The 16594-nt window shown below is 46.1% G+C and overlaps 1 protein-coding gene across 1 annotated transcript in view; it reads right to left on the reverse strand.

Moving 5' to 3' along the window:
• LOC147009643 (uncharacterized) overlaps positions 1-16594 on the reverse strand; it is a 104217-nt gene that overhangs the window by 38347 nt on the left and 49276 nt on the right. The window contains 4 exon segments of the mRNA XM_085863154.1: positions 1560-1746; positions 1749-2710; positions 6865-8016; positions 12114-15098. Of these exon segments, the coding sequence (XP_085719280.1) occupies positions 1560-1746; positions 1749-2710; positions 6865-8016; positions 12114-15098 (5286 nt within the window).

The raw sequence follows: 16594 nt of genomic DNA on the forward strand, positions 1-16594 counted from the left end.
CAACATGAGATGAGAGTCGTACTCTCACAAACAATCGTTGGTAACAGGTCCTACTACAGTCATCTGCACAGAATTCCTGCAGGAATTGAATGCCATTTTTGCCTGGGGTCTGTTGGATGAACGGGAAATGGTGTACCTTGTCTGCCAGCATTAGTTGGCAGAAATTAGACCCCATGGTGTCCTTGTAGGAGAGAAGGTGAGTTATCGCTATCATCGTGATCAAACTCCAAATTCCTTCCCGAACCGACAGAAGTGACTCCATCAATGGCACATCCATAACCCCCTCAGACAATCATGCATCTCAAAACCATGTGCTGCACAAAAATATGAAGAAGAACCCACACCAACTATCAGAATCCTCCATGAAAATCCATAAAGCTCCCAATGTCAAACAATGATCAATTTCGATTCACCCTTCCTGACCATAATATATAGCAGAGCTATGGGTCCTTTTCACAAACATGAAGAGATGTGGGTCCATCGATGATACATGTTCAATAAGAGATTCTCCGGTTGTGAAGAAAAATATGTCGGGATATTTTTTGCATTTTTCTTGTTGGACAATCCAATATGGTCAACAATCCTTTCGAGCAATTGACTGGGTTGGAAGACGGGCACTTGATCTTTGATTTGTCACAACCATCGGCAATTTCATATCCCCAAATTTTTTCCCAAATATGCCTTTATGATGACAATTATCACATCATTATCTTTGTATTATTCAGCGATAGCAGATGTGAGTTTGCACGAAGCCGATACTCCAGTCAATTAATTACGTCCGATTGGAACGTAACTTTCAACCTTCAGACCCTGAAGACTGCTGAGACCCCATGATCCTTTTGAGTTTCGGCCTTTGAGAACCCTTTAGAGGTTGAATCAAAAGACAATTTTTACCCCTAAGACCACACAAACCCTCAATCGACACTAAACAGCCTTTGGACACCGTCGACCCTTTAGAGATGAGACCTTCACACCATTGAGACCTGTAAAGACGTCTACACTCTTCAGACTGCTTCAAACTCTTGATTCTTTCGACCCTTTTAAGACTCTTTATATATTGTTAGACACCGAAGATCCCAATGACCCTTTTGTTTTGGGCCCCTTCCACCCCTGATACCCCAACAGACCTTCGGACACTTTAGATCCCTTCGGCCCTTCAGTTTGATTTGCATCGAAGAACACAAAAATTTTGATGAACCATTTTGAAATGGTCACTCTTTTGTGTGATTGCTGAAAATTTTGTTTGAAGACCATTTCACTTTGAGATTTCATCCAAATAAAGGAAGGTTAAAAGTGCCACAGTTAGTGGAAGCGAATCCTTGAAAATGTGCACATCGTGCCTGCATAAAAAGTCTCATCAGCATTCATATATCATTTTTAAAGTCCCATATCACAAATTAGCCATCAGTCAGAGCTTTAGGATCTCGTGCAGAATTTGACATTGAAGGGATGTGATGTAACAAGTATGAGCAAAACAACAAACAAGAAGTAAAGAGAAGGTTAATTTATGGGAGAAGTCTGTTATTCATCAACACCAGATATTGTATTTATATTCTTACCTTTTGGAACGGGTGTTGTTCCCACGGCAGGTGGTGTTGTGGGTCGGATCGGCTTCTCTGCAGTTGGTGCGGTCTCTGTTATTAATGTTTCTGAAGTAGTCAACATTGTTGTGACACCAGGAGGTAAGGTCGGGGGCACAGGAACGGTTGGAACAGGCACAACTGTCGTTGGTGGAGGTGCAGGTGGAACCATCGTTGGTGGAACAGGTGGTAAAGTAGGAGGCACTCCAGTCGGTGGTGGTACTGCTGTTGTTGGAACAGGAGGTAAGGTCGGGGCACAGGAACGGTTGGAACAGGCACAACTGTCGTTGGTGGAGGTGCAGGTGGAACCATTGTTGGTGGAACAGGTGGTAAAGTCGGAGGCACTCCAGTCAGTGGTGGTACTGCTGTTGTTGGAACAGGAGGTAAGGTCGGGGGCACAGGAACGGTTGGAACAGGCACAACTGTCGTTGGTGGAGGTGCAGGTGGAACTATTGTTGGTGAAACAGGTGGTAAAGTCGGAGGCACTCCAGTCGGTGGTGGTACTGCTGTTGGTATTGCTGTTGTTGGAACAGGAGGTAAGGTCGGGGGCACAGGAACGGTTGGAACAGGCACTGCTGTCGTTGGTGGAGGTGCAGGTGGAACCATTGTTGGTGGAACAGGTGGTAAAGTAGGAGGCACTCCAGTCGGTGGTGGTACTGCTGTTGGTATTGCTGTTGTTGGAACAGGAGGTAAGGTCGGGGGCACAGGAACGGTTGGAACAGGCACTGCTGTCGTCGGTGGAGGTGCAGTTGGAATGATTGGTGGAACAGGTGGTAAAGTTGTGGGGACAGGAACCACTGTCGGCAGAATTGCTGTTGTTGGTGGTGGAAGTACTGTTGTTGGAGCCATGCCACAACAAACCCTGATTTCATGGTTGAAACAGGGACCCAGCCCAACTGCATTTTCGATGCAAACAAGACCAACGTTCACATCGCAAGTGCCATTCCTCACCATTTTGTTGAATGGAATATTTGGGAATAATTTGGCATGGCATTCAATATTATTGATCTCCTGGTCCGGTGCACACAAATGCGCTCCTGTGGCTTCAATTGCTTTAAATGTCTCATATTCCTCTCCATTTGCATCTGGCTTGCTGACATCAAACCACTCTGTCCACTCTCCGGTGCAGACTGCAAAAGATATCACAATGATTATTGCGACAACGATAATAATGAGAGTTACTTGTAACTATCGAGGCTTCCAAATAAGAAAAAGTTTAGTTCAAAAAAGGAACCATGAGACAACTTTGATTTTCATATTGTGAGACTGGAAAACTATAAACCTTTGAATACATGTTTTTCTTTTCAAAATAGGATTTGGGTTTGGGTTGGGTACAGGGTCTTTGTGTGGATGATCTAATTTTTACAAAGACAGCATTAAGGATGGGGTGTAAGTGTTAAAAATCAAAATAACTCTCGTCGAAAACATGCACGATAATCCGTTATCGCATCAAACTCACATCATAATCCGTTTTATCCAATAACATGAGTCATAATTGCATTTGTTTTTACCGATAAAAAGAAAGGGTGGCAGGATGACCTAAAGGTATTTTTTTTTTTTGTATACCTTGGTCGAGGCTCGTATGAGAGGGAACACACAACTCACAGCAAGGAGGCATGAGACAAGAGGGGCGGGAGTGGAAGGGACAAAACATTGGGGAACAGACACAGGTGAACTGTGGAAGGGAGAGGGATGGGGATGGGACGGGGAACATGGCGAGGAGAAGATGGACATTACAGGGACTTTCAGGAAGGAAAGCAGGAGAATTGAAGGAAGTGGGCTTGGGTGGATTATCGGGGGGAGAAAAGATCGAGGATTTGGATGGGGGAAGATAAGAGGTGGTGGTGAACAGCTGTTTTGAAAGCCTGGAGGGAAGAATGGGAAAGAATAGAGTGAGGAAGTTTATTCCAAAGGCGGGAAAAAAGAGGAATGAAAGAGTGAACATGAGCAGTGATTCGTGATTTTGGTAGTTTAACCAGAAGGGGGTTGTTGGCGGACCTTGAGCGCCCTGTGGAAATGTGGTTGGGACAAATCGCAGAGAGAGCAGGGGGGGCAAGGCTGGAGAGGAGTCGGTAGAAGACAGAAAGACCACCGACTAACCTGCGGTGATTGAGTGAGAGGCCCAAAGACTCAGCTTCATTGCGGGAGATGCCGATGATCTTAAAAGCCCTGGTTTCGACAGCGTGAAGTCGAGAAAGGTGAGAGGCAGGAGCACCAGCCCAGAGGGGAGAGCAGTACTCCATCAGGGTACGGACAAAAGCTTTGTAAGTGGTCAGGAGCTCAAGAGGGCCGAGGAAGGACTTAGCACGACGGAGGATTCCCAGTCGGCGACTGGCTTTTGAGGCAAGGTTGGAAATGTGACTTTCCCAGGAAAGGTCATGGCAGATAGTGAGACCCAGAAGCTTGAAAGAAAAGACTTCTTCCAGAGGATTGTTGAGAAAGTGGATGGGGGGTTTTGTAAACGGTCCTTTCGAAGAGACATAGTGAGAGTGTGAGATTTGTCTGGATTGAAAGACATGTTCCACGTGCACACTCACCTTTGTGTCATCTAGTCTGGGTTTGAATATGGATCCAGCTTATAAACTGCGTCTCGCAGTCATCTTGGAATCTCGCAGGCAGAGCGAGGCATCAATGATTGTGCCGTCCCAGGCAAAAATGCTCCAGTTAGAAACTATAGCACATGAGCGTGGTATGCTTCCACCTTGCGGACACATTGTGAAAGCATATAAACTGTGCTTCCGATTTCTATTGGGTCCAGTGTGACCACTCCTCATTTTCATAAATGCCAAGCTGAGCCAATGAAAAAGCCAAGAATTCACAAGGTTTCGGAAAAGCGATGATAATAGAAAACCTTTAGAAATCCAAGACGCCAATGTGAACAACGAAAATCCAAGATCTTGTGAAAAAAGCCAAGGAGTGGTCACACTGCTTGGGTCGCTCACCTTCATTTGGTTTTTCAATCATTTATATTTTAATTTGCTATGTTGTCCAACGATTGTGTGATTTTTTTTTTCCGGTGGATCGGCTTCGATGTCCGTCGGCAAACAAAATGACCGTGCTTCCCCCTGGTCTTGGGTTGCTCACCTGCATTTTTTTTTATTTGTTTTTTTTTTTCATTTATTTCGATTCACTTATTTATATTTTCATTCATGGATGCGGACCAACGATAAAATCATATTTTTCTGGTGTATCAGTTTGAATCTCCAACAGCACACAAAATTTCAGCTTTGGACTTCTCCCGGAAGGTACCGATATTTCATATCAGTCAGTCAATCAGTGAGTGAGTCAGTGATTAGAAAAAGCTTTACATATATATGTATATATATATATATATATATGTATATATATATATATATATATATATATATATATATATATATATATATATATATATATATATATATATATATATATATATACATACATACATATGAGATGAGAATAGTAAACTGGGCGTAGTGGCGTGCGCCTGTAATCCGGCAACTTGGAGGCTTGGATTGGAGGATCTCTTGAGGACGGGGGCTCTGCGCTGGGCCGTGCTATGAGAGGGTGTAGGGCAGCCTGGAATCATGGCGAAACCCAATCCTTATCCCTGTGTTGTAAGAGGCGACCAGGGTTGCATCAGGAAGGACATCCGGCATAAAACCTATGCCAAATCATCATGCGGATCATAACGGATAATCCGCTGTGGCGACCACTAACGGGAGCAGCCGAAAGACGAACAACAACATGAGATGAGAGTCGTACTCTCACAAACAATCGTTGGTAACAGGTCCTACTACAGTCATCTGCACAGAATTCCTGCAGGAATTGAATGCCATTTTTGCCTGGGGTCTGTTGGATGAACGGGAAATGGTGTACCTTGTCTGCCAGCATTAGTTGGCAGAAATTAGACCCCATGGTGTCCTTGTAGGAGAGAAGGTGAGTTATCGCTATCACCGTGATCAAACTCCAAATTCCTTCCCGAACCGACAGAAGTGACTCCATCAATGGCACATCCATAACCCCCTCAGACAATCATGCATCTCAAAACCATGTGCTGCACAAAAATATGAAGAAGAACCCACACCAACTATCAGAATCCTCCATGAAAATCCATAAAGCTCCCAATGTCAAACAATGATCAATTTCGATTCACCCTTCCTGACCATAATATATAGCAGAGCTATGGGTCCTTTTCACAAACATGAAGAGATGTGGGTCCATCGATGATACATGTTCAATAAGAGATTCTCCGGTTGTGAAGAAAAATATGTCGGGATATTTTTTGCATTTTTCTTGTTGGACAATCCAATATGGTCAACAATCCTTTCGAGCAATTGACTGGGTTGGAAGACGGGCACTTGATCTTTGATTTGTCACAACCATCGGCAATTTCATATCCCCAAATTTTTTCCCAAATATGCCTTTATGATGACAATTATCACATCATTATCTTGGTATTATTCAGCGATAGCAGATGTGAGTTTGCACGAAGCCGATACTCCAGTCAATTAATTACGTCCGATTGGAACGTAACTTTCAACCTTCAGACCCTGAAGACTGCTGAGACCCCATGATCCTTTTGAGTTTCGGCCTTTGAGAACCCTTTAGAGGTTGAATCAAAAGACAATTTTTACCCCTAAGACCACACAAACCCTCAATCGACACTAAACAGCCTTTGGACACCGTCGACCCTTTAGAGATGAGACCTTCACACCATTGAGACCTGTAAAGACGTCTACACTCTTCAGACTGCTTCAAACTCTTGATTCTTTCGACCCTTTTAAGACTCTTTATATATTGTTAGACACCGAAGATCCCAATGACCCTTTTGTTTTGGGCCCCTTCCACCCCTGATACCCCAACAGACCTTCGGACACTTTAGATCCCTTCGGCCCTTCAGTTTGATTTGCATCGAAGAACACAAAAATTTTGATGAACCATTTTGAAATGGTCACTCTTTTGTGTGATTGCTGAAAATTTTGTTTGAAGACCATTTCACTTTGAGATTTCATCCAAATAAAGGAAGGTTAAAAGTGCCACAGTTAGTGGAAGCGAATCCTTGAAAATGTGCACATCGTGCCTGCATAAAAAGTCTCATCAGCATTCATATATCATTTTTAAAGTCCCATATCACAAATTAGCCATCAGTCAGAGCTTTAGGATCTCGTGCAGAATTTGACATTGAAGGGATGTGATGTAACAAGTATGAGCAAAACAACAAACAAGAAGTAAAGAGAAGGTTAATTTATGGGAGAAGTCTGTTATTCATCAACACCAGATATTGTATTTATATTCTTACCTTTTGGAACGGGTGTTGTTCCCACGGCAGGTGGTGTTGTGGGTCGGATCGGCTTCTCTGCAGTTGGTGCGGTCTCTGTTATTAATGTTTCTGAAGTAGTCAACATTGTTGTGACACCAGGAGGTAAGGTCGGGGGCACAGGAACGGTTGGAACAGGCACAACTGTCGTTGGTGGAGGTGCAGGTGGAACCATCGTTGGTGGAACAGGTGGTAAAGTAGGAGGCACTCCAGTCGGTGGTGGTACTGCTGTTGTTGGAACAGGAGGTAAGGTCGGGGGCACAGGAACGGTTGGAACAGGCACAACTGTCGTTGGTGGAGGTGCAGGTGGAACCATTGTTGGTGGAACAGGTGGTAAAGTCGGAGGCACTCCAGTCAGTGGTGGTACTGCTGTTGTTGGAACAGGAGGTAAGGTCGGGGGCACAGGAACGGTTGGAACAGGCACAACTGTCGTTGGTGGAGGTGCAGGTGGAACTATTGTTGGTGAAACAGGTGGTAAAGTCGGAGGCACTCCAGTCGGTGGTGGTACTGCTGTTGGTATTGCTGTTGTTGGAACAGGAGGTAAGGTCGGGGGCACAGGAACGGTTGGAACAGGCACTGCTGTCGTTGGTGGAGGTGCAGGTGGAACCATTGTTGGTGGAACAGGTGGTAAAGTAGGAGGCACTCCAGTCGGTGGTGGTACTGCTGTTGGTATTGCTGTTGTTGGAACAGGAGGTAAGGTCGGGGGCACAGGAACGGTTGGAACAGGCACTGCTGTCGTCGGTGGAGGTGCAGTTGGAATGATTGGTGGAACAGGTGGTAAAGTTGTGGGGACAGGAACCACTGTCGGCAGAATTGCTGTTGTTGGTGGTGGAAGTACTGTTGTTGGAGCCATGCCACAACAAACCCTGATTTCATGGTTGAAACAGGGACCCAGCCCAACTGCATTTTCGATGCAAACAAGACCAACGTTCACATCGCAAGTGCCATTCCTCACCATTTTGTTGAATGGAATATTTGGGAATAATTTGGCATGGCATTCAATATTATTGATCTCCTGGTCCGGTGCACACAAATGCGCTCCTGTGGCTTCAATTGCTTTAAATGTCTCATATTCCTCTCCATTTGCATCTGGCTTGCTGACATCAAACCACTCTGTCCACTCTCCGGTGCAGACTGCAAAAGATATCACAATGATTATTGCGACAACGATAATAATGAGAGTTACTTGTAACTATCGAGGCTTCCAAATAAGAAAAAGTTTAGTTCAAAAAAGGAACCATGAGACAACTTTGATTTTCATATTGTGAGACTGGAAAACTATAAACCTTTGAATACATGTTTTTCTTTTCAAAATAGGATTTGGGTTTGGGTTGGGTACAGGGTCTTTGTGTGGATGATCTAATTTTTACAAAGACAGCATTAAGGATGGGGTGTAAGTGTTAAAAATCAAAATAACTCTCGTCGAAAACATGCACGATAATCCGTTATCGCATCAAACTCACATCATAATCCGTTTTATCCAATAACATGAGTCATAATTGCATTTGTTTTTACCGATAAAAAGAAAGGGTGGCAGGATGACCTAAAGGTATTTTTTTTTTTGTATACCTTGGTCGAGGCTCGTATGAGAGGGAACACACAACTCACAGCAAGGAGGCATGAGACAAGAGGGGCGGGAGTGGAAGGGACAAAACATTGGGGAACAGACACAGGTGAACTGTGGAAGGGAGAGGGATGGGGATGGGACGGGGAACATGGCGAGGAGAAGATGGACATTACAGGGACTTTCAGGAAGGAAAGCAGGAGAATTGAAGGAAGTGGGCTTGGGTGGATTATCGGGGGGAGAAAAGATCGAGGATTTGGATGGGGGAAGATAAGAGGTGGTGGTGAACAGCTGTTTTGAAAGCCTGGAGGGAAGAATGGGAAAGAATAGAGTGAGGAAGTTTATTCCAAAGGCGGGAAAAAAGAGGAATGAAAGAGTGAACATGAGCAGTGATTCGTGATTTTGGTAGTTTAACCAGAAGGGGGTTGTTGGCGGACCTTGAGCGCCCTGTGGAAATGTGGTTGGGACAAATCGCAGAGAGAGCAGGGGGGGCAAGGCTGGAGAGGAGTCGGTAGAAGACAGAAAGACCACCGACTAACCTGCGGTGATTGAGTGAGAGGCCCAAAGACTCAGCTTCATTGCGGGAGATGCCGATGATCTTAAAAGCCCTGGTTTCGACAGCGTGAAGTCGAGAAAGGTGAGAGGCAGGAGCACCAGCCCAGAGGGGAGAGCAGTACTCCATCAGGGTACGGACAAAAGCTTTGTAAGTGGTCAGGAGCTCAAGAGGGCCGAGGAAGGACTTAGCACGACGGAGGATTCCCAGTCGGCGACTGGCTTTTGAGGCAAGGTTGGAAATGTGACTTTCCCAGGAAAGGTCATGGCAGATAGTGAGACCCAGAAGCTTGAAAGAAAAGACTTCTTCCAGAGGATTGTTGAGAAAGTGGATGGGGGGTTTTGTAAACGGTCCTTTCGAAGAGACATAGTGAGAGTGTGAGATTTGTCTGGATTGAAAGACATGTTCCACGTGCACACTCACCTTTGTGTCATCTAGTCTGGGTTTGAATATGGATCCAGCTTATAAACTGCGTCTCGCAGTCATCTTGGAATCTCGCAGGCAGAGCGAGGCATCAATGATTGTGCCGTCCCAGGCAAAAATGCTCCAGTTAGAAACTATAGCACATGAGCGTGGTATGCTTCCACCTTGCGGACACATTGTGAAAGCATATAAACTGTGCTTCCGATTTCTATTGGGTCCAGTGTGACCACTCCTCATTTTCATAAATGCCAAGCTGAGCCAATGAAAAAAGCCAAGAATTCACAAGGTTTCGGAAAAGCGATGATAATAGAAAACCTTTAGAAATCCAAGACGCCAATGTGAACAACGAAAATCCAAGATCTTGTGAAAAAAGCCAAGGAGTGGTCACACTGCTTGGGTCGCTCACCTTCATTTGGTTTTTCAATCATTTATATTTTCATTTGCTATGTTGTCCAACGATTGTGTGATTTTTTTTTTCCGGTGGATCGGCTTCGATGTCCGTCGGCAAACAAAATGACCGTGCTTCCCCCTGGTCTTGGGTTGCTCACCTGCATTTTTTTTTATTTGTTTTTTTTTTTCATTTATTTCGATTCACTTATTTATATTTTCATTCATGGATGCGGACCAACGATAAAATCATATTTTTCTGGTGTATCAGTTTGAATCTCCAACAGCACACAAAATTTCAGCTTTGGACTTCTCCCGGAAGGTACCGATATTTCATATCAGTCAGTCAATCAGTGAGTGAGTCAGTGATTAGAAAAAGCTTTACATATATATATATATATATATATATATATATATATATATATATATATATATATATACATACATACATATGAGATGAGAATAGTAAACTGGGCGTAGTGGCGTGCGCCTGTAATCCGGCAACTTGGAGGCTTGGATTGGAGGATCTCTTGAGGACGGGGGCTCTGCGCTGGGCCGTGCTATGAGAGGGTGTAGGGCAGCCTGGAATCATGGCGAAACCCAATCCTTATCCCTGTGTTGTAAGAGGCGACCAGGGTTGCATCAGGAAGGACATCCGGCATAAAACCTATGCCAAATCATCATGCGGATCATAACGGATAATCCGCTGTGGCGACCACTAACGGGAGCAGCCGAAAGACGAACAACAACATGAGATGAGAGTCGTACTCTCACAAACAATCGTTGTAACAGGTCCTACTACAGTCATCTGCACAGAATTCCTGCAGGAATTGAATGCCATTTTTGCCTGGGGTCTGTTGGATGAACGGGAAATGGTGTACCTTGTCTGCCAGCATTAGGTGGCAGAAATTAGACCCCATGGTGTCCTTGTAGGAGAGAAGGTGAGTTATCGCTATCACCGTGATCAAACTCCAAATTCCTTCCCGAACCGACAGAAGTGACTCCATCAATGGCACATCCATAACCCCCTCAGACAATCATGCATCTCAAAACCATGTGCTGCACAAAAATATGAAGAAGAACCCACACCAACTATCAGTCTCCTCCATGAAAATCCATGAAGCTCCCAATGTCAAACAATGATCAATTTCGATTCACCCTTCCTGACCATCATATATAGCAGAGCTATGGGTCCTTTTCACAAACATGAAGAGATGTGGGTCCATCGATGATACATGTTCAATAAGAGATTCTCCGGTTGTGAAGAAAAATATGTCGGGATATTTTTTGCATTTTTCTTGTTGGACAATCCAATATGGTCAACAATCCTTTCGAGCAATTGACTGGGTTGGAAGACGGGCACTTGATCTTTGATTTGTCACAACCCTCGGCAATTTCATATCCCCAAATTTTTTCCCAAATATGCCTTTATGATGATAATTATCACATCATTATCTTTGTATTATTCAGCGATAGCAGACGTGGGTTTGCACGAAGCCGATACTCCAGTCAATTAATTACGTCCGATTGGAACGTAACTTTCAACCTTCAGACCCTGAAGACTGCTGAGACCCCATGATCCTTTTGAGTTTCGGCCTTTGAGAACCCTTTAGAGGTTGAATCAAAAGACAATTTTTACCCCTAAGACCACACAAACCCTCAATCGACACTAAACAGCCTTTGGACACCGTCGACCCTTTAGAGATGAGACCTTCACACCATTGAGACCTGTAAAGACGTCTACACTCTTCAGACTGCTTCAAACTCTTGACTCTTTCAACCCTTTTAAGACTCTTTATATATTGTTAGACACCGAAGATCCCAATGACCCTTTTGTTTTGGGCCCCTTCCACCCCTGATACCCCCACAGACCTTCGGACACTTTAGATCCCTTCGGCCCTTCAGTTTGATTTGCATCGAAGAACACAAAAATTTTGATGAACCATTTTGAAATGGTCACTCTTTTGTGTGATTGCTGAAAATTTTGTTTGAAGACCATTTCACTTTGAGATTTCATCCAAATAAAGGAAGGTTAAAAGTGCCACAGTTAGTGGAAGCGAATCCTTGAAAATGTGCACATCGTGCCTGCATAAAAAGTCTCATCAGCATTCATATATCATTTTTAAAGTCCCATTTCACAAATTAGCCATCAGTCAGAGCTTTAGGATCTCGTGCAGAATTTGACATTGAAGGGATGTGATGTAACAAGTATGAGCAAAACAACAAACAAGAAGTAAAGAGAAGGTTAATTTATGGGAGAAGTCTGTTATTCATCAACACCAGATATTGTATTTATATTCTTACCTTTTGGAACGGGTGTTGTTCCCACGGCAGGTGGTGTTGTGGGTCGGATCGGCTTCTCTGCAGTTGGTGCGGTCTCTGTCATTAATGTTTCTGAAGTAGTCAACATTGTTGTGACACCAGGAGGTAAGGTCGGGGGCACAGGAACGGTTGGAACAGGCACAACTGTCGTTGGTGGAGGTGCAGGTGGAACCATCGTTGGTGGAACAGGTGGTAAAGTAGGAGGGACTCCAGTTGGTGGTGGAGCTACTGTTGGTATTGCTGTTGTTGGAACAGGAGGTAAGGTCGGGGGCACAGGAACGGTTGGAACAGGCACAACTGTCGTTGGTGGAGGTGCAGGTGGAACCATCGTTGGTGGAACAGGTGGTAAAGTAGGAGGCACTCCAGTCGGTGGTGGTACTGCTGTTGGTATTGCTGTTGTTGGAACAGGAGGTAAGGTCGGGGGCACAGGAACGGTTGGAACAGGCACAACTGTCGTTGGTGGAGGTGCAGGTGGAACCATTGTTGGTGGAACAGGTGGTAAAGTCGGAGGCACTCCAGTCGGTGGTGGTACTGCTGTTGTTGGAACAGCAGGTAAGGTCGGGGGCACAGGAACGGTTGGAACAGGCACAACTGTCGTTGGTGGAGGTGCAGGTGGAACTATTGTTGGTGGAACAGGTGGTAAAGTCGGAGGCACTCCAGTCGGTGGTGGTACTGCTGTTGGTATTGCTGTTGTTGGAACAGGAGGTAAGGTCGGGGGCACAGGAATGGTTGGAACAGGCACAACTGTCGTTGGTGGAGGTGCAGGTGGAACCATTGTTGGTGGAACAGGTGGTAAAGTCGGAGGCACTCCAGTCGGTGGTGGTACTGCTGTTGGTATTGCTGTTGTTGGAACAGGAGGTAAGGTCGGGGGCACAGGAATGGTTGGAACAGGCACAACTGTCGTTGGTGGAGGTGCAGGTGGAACCATTGTTGGTGGAACAGGTGGTAAAGTCGGAGGCACTCCAGTCGGTGGTGGTACTGCTGTTGGTATTGCTGTTGTTGGAACAGGAGGTAAGGTCAGGGGCACAGGAATGGTTGGAACAGGCACAACTGTCGTTGGTGGAGGTGCAGGTGGAACCATTGTTGGTGGAACAGGTGGTAAAGTCGGAGGCACTCCAGTCGGTGGTGGTACTGCTGTTGGTATTGCTGTTGTTGGAACAGGAAGTAAGGTCGGGGGCACAGGAACGGTTGGAACAGGCACAACTGTCGTTGGTGGAGGTGCAGGTGGAACCATTGTTGGTGGAACAGGTGGTAAAGTAGGAGGCACTCCAGTCGGTGGTGGTACTGCTGTTGGTATTGGTGTTGTTGGAACAGGAGGTAAGGTCGGGGGCACAGGAACGGTTGGAACAGGCACAACTGTCGTTGGTGGAGGTGCAGGTGGAACCATTGTTGGTGGAACAGGTGGTAAAGTATGAGGCACTCCAGTCGGTGGTGGTACTGCTGTTGGTATTGCTGTTGTTGGAACAGGAGGTAAGGTCGGGGGCACAGGAACTGTTGGAACAGGCACAACTGTCGTTGGTGGAGGTGCAGGTGGAACCATTGTTGGTGGAACAGGTGGGAAAGTAGGAGGCACTCTAGTCGGTGGTGGTACTGCTGTTGTTGGAACAGGAGGTAAGGTCGGGGGCACAGGAACGGTTGGAACAGGCACAACTGTCGTTGGTGGAGGTGCAGGTGGAACCATTGTTGGTGGAACAGGTGGTAAAGTAGGAGGCACTCCAGTCGGTGGTGGTACTGCTGTTGGTATTGCTGTTGTTGGAACAGGAGGTAAGGTCGGGGGCACAGGAACTGTTGGAACAGGCACTGCTGTCATCGGTGGAGGTGCAGTTGGAATGATTGGTGGAACAGGTGGTAAAGTCGGAGGCACTCCAGTCGGTGGTGGTGCTGCTGTTGGTATTGCTGTTGTTGGAACAGGAGGTAAGGTCGGGGGCACAGGAACGGTTGGAGCAGGCACAACTGTCGTTGGTGGAGGTGCAGGTGGAACCATTGTTGGTGGAACAGGTGGGAAAGTATGAGGCACTCCAGTCGGTGGTGGTACTGCTGTTGGTATTGCTGTTGTTGGAACAGGAGGTAAGGTCGGGGGCACAGGAACTGTTGGAACAGGCACAACTGTCGTTGGTGGAGGTGCAGGTGGAACCATTGTTGGTGGAACAGGTGGGAAAGTAGGAGGCACTCCAGTCGGTGGTGGTACTGCTGTTGGTATTGCTGTTGTTGGAACAGGAGGTAAGGTCGGGGGCACAGGAACGGTTGGAACAGGCACAACTGTCGTTGGTGGAGGTGCAGGTGGAACCATTGTTGGTGGAACAGGTGGTAAAGTAGGAGGCACTCCAGTCGGTGGTGGTACTGCTGTTGGTATTGGTGTTGTTGGAACAGGAGGTAAGGTCGGGGGCACAGGAACAGTTGGAACAGGCACAACTGTCGTTGGTGGAGGTGCAGGTGGAACCATTGTTGGTGGAACAGGTGGTAAAGTAGGAGGCACTCCAGTCGGTGGTGGTACTGCTGTTGGGATTGCTGTTGTTGGAACAGGAGGTAAGGTCGGGGGCACAGGAACGGTTGGAACAGGCACTGCTGTCGTCGGTGGAGGTGCAGTTGGAATGCTTGGTGGAACAGGTGGTAAAGTTGTGGGGACAGGAACCACTGTCGGCAGAATTGCTGTTGTTGGTGGTGGAAGGACTGTTGTTGGAGCCATGCCACAACAAACCCTGATTTCATGGTTGAAACAGGGACCCAGCCCAACTGCATTTTCGATGCAAACAAGACCAACGTTCACATCGCAAGTGCCATTCCTCACCATTTTGTTGAATGGAATATTTGGGAATAATTTGGCATGGCATTCAATATTATTGATCTCCTGGTCCGGTGCACACAAATGCGCTCCTGTGGCTTCAATTGCTTTAAATGTCTCATATTCCTCTCCATTTGCATCTGGCTTGCTGACATCAAACCACTCTGTCCACTCTCCGGTGCAGACTGCAAAAGATATCACAATGATTATTGCGACAACGATAATAATGAGAGTTACTTGTAACTATCGAGGCTTCCAAATAAGAACAAGTTTAGTTCAAAAAAGGAACCATGAGACAACTTTGATTTTCATGTTTTGAGACTGGAAAACTATAAACCTTTGAATACATGTTTTTCTTTTCAAAATAGGATTTGGGTTTGGGTTGGGTACAGGGTCTTTGTGTGGATGATCTAATTTTTACAAAGACAGCTTTAAGGATGGGGTGTAAGTGTTAAAAATCAAAATAACTCGTCGAAAACATGCACGATAATCCGTTATCGCATCAAACTCACATCATAATCCGTTTTATCCAATAACATGAGTCATAATTGCATTTGTTTTTACCGATAAAAAGAAAGGGTGGCAGGATGACCTAAAGGTATTTTTTTTTTTTGTATACCTTGGTCGAGGCTCGTATGAGAGCGAACACACAACTCACAGCAAGGAGGCATGAGACAAGAGGGGCGGGAGTGGAAGGGACAAAACATTGGGGAACAGACACAGGTGAACTGTGGAAGGGAGAGGGATGGGGATGGGACGGGGAACATGGCGAGGAGAAGATGGACATTACAGGGACTTTCAGGAAGGAAAGCAGGAGAATTGAAGGAAGTGGGCTTGGGTGGATTATCGGGGGGAGAAAAGATCGAGGATTTGGATGGGGGAAGATAAGAGGTGGTGGTGAACAGCTGTTTTGAAAGCCTGGAGGGAAGAATGGGAAAGAATAGAGTGAGGAAGTTTATTCCAAAGGCGGGAAAAAAGAGGAATGAAAGAGTGAACATGAGCAGTGATTCGTGATTTTGGTAGTTTAACCAGAAGGGGGTTGTTGGCGGACCTTGAGCGCCCTGTGGAAATGTGGTTGGGACAAATCGCAGAGAGAGCAGGGGGGGCAAGGCTGGAGAGGAGTCGGTAGAAGACAGAAAGACCACCGACTAACCTGCGGTGATTGAGTGAGAGGCCCAAAGACTCAGCTTCATTGCGGGAGATGCCGATGATCTTAAAAGCCCTGGTTTCGACAGCGTGAAGTCGAGAAAGGTGAGAGGCAGGAGCACCAGCCCAGAGGGGAGAGCAGTACTCCATCAGGGTACGGACAAAAGCTTTGTAAGTGGTCAGGAGCTCAAGAGGGCCGAGGAAGGACTTAGCACGACGGAGGATTCCCAGTCGGCGACTGGCTTTTGAGGCAAGGTTGGAAATGTGACTTTCCCAGGAAAGGTCATGGCAGATAGTGAGACCCAGAAGCTTGAAAGAAAAGACTTCTTCCAGAGGATTGTTGAGAAAGTGGATGGGGGGTTTTGTAAACGGTCCTTTCGAAGAGACATAGTGAGAGTGTGAGATTTGTCTGGATTGAAAGACATGTTCCACGTGCACACTCACCTTTGTGTCATCTAGTCTGGGTTTGAATATGGATCCAGCTTATAAACTGCGTCTCGCAGTCATCTTGGAATCTCGCAGGCAGAGCGAGGCA

This window comes from Eptatretus burgeri, chromosome 17 (assembly GCF_056783735.1).
Source record: "Eptatretus burgeri isolate ZD-2024b chromosome 17, Ebu_testis_v1, whole genome shotgun sequence".
In the NCBI taxonomy this organism is placed as follows: Eukaryota; Metazoa; Chordata; class Myxini; order Myxiniformes; family Myxinidae; genus Eptatretus; species Eptatretus burgeri.